This window comes from Nicotiana tomentosiformis, chromosome 4, assembly GCF_000390325.3.
Source record: "Nicotiana tomentosiformis chromosome 4, ASM39032v3, whole genome shotgun sequence".
Taxonomy (NCBI): domain Eukaryota; kingdom Viridiplantae; phylum Streptophyta; class Magnoliopsida; order Solanales; family Solanaceae; genus Nicotiana; species Nicotiana tomentosiformis.
Window position 1 is genome coordinate 127,323,319 of NC_090815.1, and position 4,067 is coordinate 127,327,385.

General features: G+C 34.0%; 1 protein-coding gene across 1 annotated transcript; it reads left to right on the forward strand.

Annotated features, from left to right (window-relative positions):
• The first annotated feature begins 274 nt into the window (after positions 1 to 274).
• LOC104097447 (mannan endo-1,4-beta-mannosidase 7-like) lies at positions 275 to 3,842 on the forward strand. Its single transcript, XM_009604002.4, has 5 exons — positions 275 to 711; positions 1,257 to 1,451; positions 1,810 to 1,932; positions 2,740 to 2,942; positions 3,267 to 3,842. Exons 1-5 carry the CDS (start codon positions 397 to 399, stop codon positions 3,688 to 3,690), a joined length of 1,260 nt encoding a protein of 419 aa, XP_009602297.1. The 5' UTR covers positions 275 to 396; the 3' UTR covers positions 3,691 to 3,842.
• The last annotated feature ends 225 nt before the right edge of the window (positions 3,843 to 4,067 follow it).

The following is a 4,067-nucleotide window of genomic DNA, read 5'->3' on the forward strand; positions in this document are numbered from 1 at the left end:
CTAGTAACATTTTCTATGTCATTTCGGTCCAACTTTTATACCCATTACACTATTTCTATACTTTTATTTACATAGCATAATAATCCCAGGAAAAAGACCCTCATAATTTGTGAAACTAAATAAACTAACAATTCTAATTTTTTAACTTTCACTAATAATGAAGTAAAGAATATAGATTAAAGATATCTTAGTGAAGAGTGTAAATTAAGAAAATAAAAATGGGACCAATGGTCAAGGAACCGCATAAATTGGACAAGTATATGAACAGCCTGAAATTAACTTTTATGGACTTTTCCTTCTCTGTTTGAAACTGATCATTTTAAGTTCTTTCCTTGTGTCACTAGAGAGAGAAAACGAGAGACATAATCTTATATTTTCTTATATTAATTTAGGAAGATGAAGCTATGGGGTATTTTTTTCTTGTTCCTCTACTTGTTTTTACATGTTAGAGCAGCTGTAATAAGGGATGGATTTATAACAACAAAAGATGTGCATTTCATGTTAAATGACAGCCCATTTTATGCAAATGGATTCAATGCTTATTGGCTTATGTATATTGCCTCTGATTCATCCCAAAGAGACAAAGTTTCTTCTGCTTTTCAAGAAGCTGCAAACCATGGCCTTACTGTTGGAAGAACTTGGGCTTTTAGTGATGGTGGATATTCACCTCTTCAATACTATCCTGGATCCTATAATGAAAAAATGTTTCAGGTTTTTTTTCCCTCTTTTATTTTCCTAATATTTTGTATGAGAATTTCTTGGTTTTTTATTTTAGCCCGCAAGGGTTGGGTGATCGGTGGTTTCCACAAGGGAGACCCGGGATCGATTCCCTTTACCAGCACCTTCCTCAATCAGAGCTCGTCATACCAGGTTTGCCTAGTATAATTTATATTTTCTGTGTGGTATGCGAGCTATTACGCACAAAGCAGGTTATCCAGTGCACATCCGAAGGGCAGCGGCCGCAGTTTCCCAGGAATTTTCCAAAATAAAAACTTGGTTTTGGGCATTAAGAATATTGTGCAAATTCAAGATTTAAAATTTGATGGTTCTAAGTACGTAAATTTACATACTTTTGAAGTTATGAGTTCATAATCTAATATCTATTGAAATTTTGTGATTTTTTCACATATAAATTTATGAACCAAATACTAAGTTCAGTTGAACCGTACGACAGAAGCTCCATGTGCCACGGGCTGTAATTTTGTGTTATTCTCTGAATTAATGAGGTCTGGTATTATATTTTTGATTGTTGGAAGGGTTTGGATTTTGCCATATCTGAAGCTGGAAAGAATGGGATGAAGCTAATCTTGAGCTTGGCTAACAACTATAAGGATTTTGGAGGAAGGAAACAATATGTGGAATGGGCAAAAAGTCAGGGTGAATCTTTACAATCAGAGGATGATTTCTTTTCAAACAATGTTGTTAAGGGCTACTTCAAAAACCACATTAAGGTACAGTATGCAAATTTAGCCGTGTTTTGACTCATTCACAATGTACATTTTTTTCATTATTAGTTTAATTTAATCTGTTAAAGTGAGTTGTCTGTTTTATTGACATATGTACATATATAGTTTGAGTTTAATTTGAGACCCTGGGTGCATGTACACCCTGGCTCCATCAGACCCTAGTTAAGAGTTTTAATTTCTGTACATGTAACAACATATTGTTTTTTGATTAACCAAAGTTAATGTTAGAAGTACAAAAAATATGGGTTTTTTTTAATCAATATTATTTGTTGATTATACTGTGTTGTGTATGTTGTTGTTGTTATTTGTTCTTTTTCAATAATAATGTTTGTTAATAAAATAGGCAGTTTTAACAAGAAGAAACAGCATAACTGGAGTTGCATACAAGGATGATCCTACAATAATGGCTTGGGAGCTTATGAATGAGCCCAGGTGTCCTTCAGATCCATCAGGAATTACTATCCAGGTAATAACACTTCTTTCTTCTTTTTTGCTTTAGAAAATTACCATATTTTAAAATCCCAACTTTCTTTTTTTTGCCTAAATATTCACATAATCTCCTATGTTAGAGATAATTCACAGATAAGTTTTTTATTAATAAGGTGAAGGAGAAAATGATGAATGCACTGAGTAATTTACTGAAAGATTCAACATTAACTATTATTATATCTGTATTGTCCATCCACATAGTAATTACAAAGATAACTTCATGCCAAAAGCAAGTGTTATTTTCAGCCTCTCATTATGGCAGTTAGAAGTTGGTAAACTTTAGTGGAAAGTCCTGTTTTTCTTGTGATAGCGTAGTAGGATTAGGCACTGAATCCCTACCTATTTGGCCCCTCTCTGAATTAGGTAGTGAAATTATTTTTCCACATATAGTAGTACACCATCTTTTGTCACAATGTGCTTGACTTGGGGTAAGTTTTAAAGATTTTTAACTACATATATAGTTCGAGACAAGTATCCAAGGGGTTCAAATTCTAGTGGAGACAAAAAAAACTCTTAAGTAATTTTTCTTTATTTGTTCATGTCTTGGCGAATACAGTTACCCGGTACTTTTATTGTTGGGAGGTAGTAAATATCCTGTGAAATTGATTGAGGTGCACGCAAGCTAACACTGATACCATACTTTACTGTTGCATGTGTAGATCTACCTCAGGGGCATATTACAATGTGGTTGCGACTTGGCAGCTGTAATATAGGATGCAATGTTTAGTACTAATTTCCATGATTAAGACTGAAACTAAATCAATCAGTTGTACTTGTTTTACAGACTTGGATTACAGAAATGGCTTCATACATTAAATCCATCGACAGTAATCACCTAGTAGAAGCTGGACTAGAAGGATTTTATGGACATTCAGATGCTCAGAAGCAGCAATATAATCCAAACTTTCTTGTTGGAACCGATTTCATTGCGAATAATCAAATTCCAGAAATTGATTTTGCCACTGTTCACTCATACCCTGATCAATGGTATTTATCCAAATAGCCTCTCTCTTATCTTTTCATTTTTTACATTGTTCAGTATGACGAAAGTCATTTTCCATAAAAAGTGGAAAATAAAAGGAAGCAGCCCGGTCCACTAAGCTCCCGTTATGCGTGGGGTTCGGAGAAGTACTACAAGGGTCTATTGCACGTAACCTGTATTTCTGCAAGAGACTGTATTCACAGCTCGAACTCGTGACCTTCTGGTAACAACTTTACCAGTTACGCCAAGGATGATCACAGAAATATATTTTCTGGAAAATAACTTATGTCATACGAAATACTTTACAAGTTACATGATATTTCATGTAGGTTGACTGGTCAAGATGGTGAAGCCCAACTTAATTTCCTGAATGATTGGCTCAACGTGCATATTCAAGATGCTCAATCCATTCTCAAGAAACCTCTTATATTTGCTGAGTTTGGTAAAACATACAAAGGTGCTGGTTTTACAGCTGAACAAAGAGACATAGTCTTCAACACAGTTTATTCCAGTATATATTGGTCAGCTAAAGGTGGAGGCGCGGCGGCCGGCGGCTTATTCTGGCAACTTTTAGCTGAAGGAATGGATTCATATAGAGATGGATATGAGATTATTTTCAGTGAGAGTCCCTCTGTTTCTGAAATAATACTGCAGCAGTCCCAAAGGCTAAATAAGATTAGAAAAATGTATGCAAGGCTAGTGAATATAGAGAAGTGGAAGAGAGCAAGGGACACGATTAATCATGGAAATTGAATAGAGTAGAATTTAAATTATCAAAATGCTAACACCTGAGAAACATTGGAGTGGACTCTGAATTATCTTAGAGATGGTTAATATCAGTCCAAGAAGTAGATTTTAGCCTTAAGTTAGACGTGAAAAAAAGAAGAAGTTACATCATGTTTTTTAGCAAACTGTTTAATATGAGAGCCAGTATTCTAGTGCTTTGTTATGGCTAAAAATATATTTATATTCAGACCTTCAATGTATAATAGGTTAAAATATATTGATTGTTATAAATATATTATATTATGGATGTTTATTTAGTACTCTATTGTAAATAAATTTTCTGAAGAAGCTTATTCATATGGGACTCCGATGTAAATATGTTAATCTATTTAGTACTCTATTGG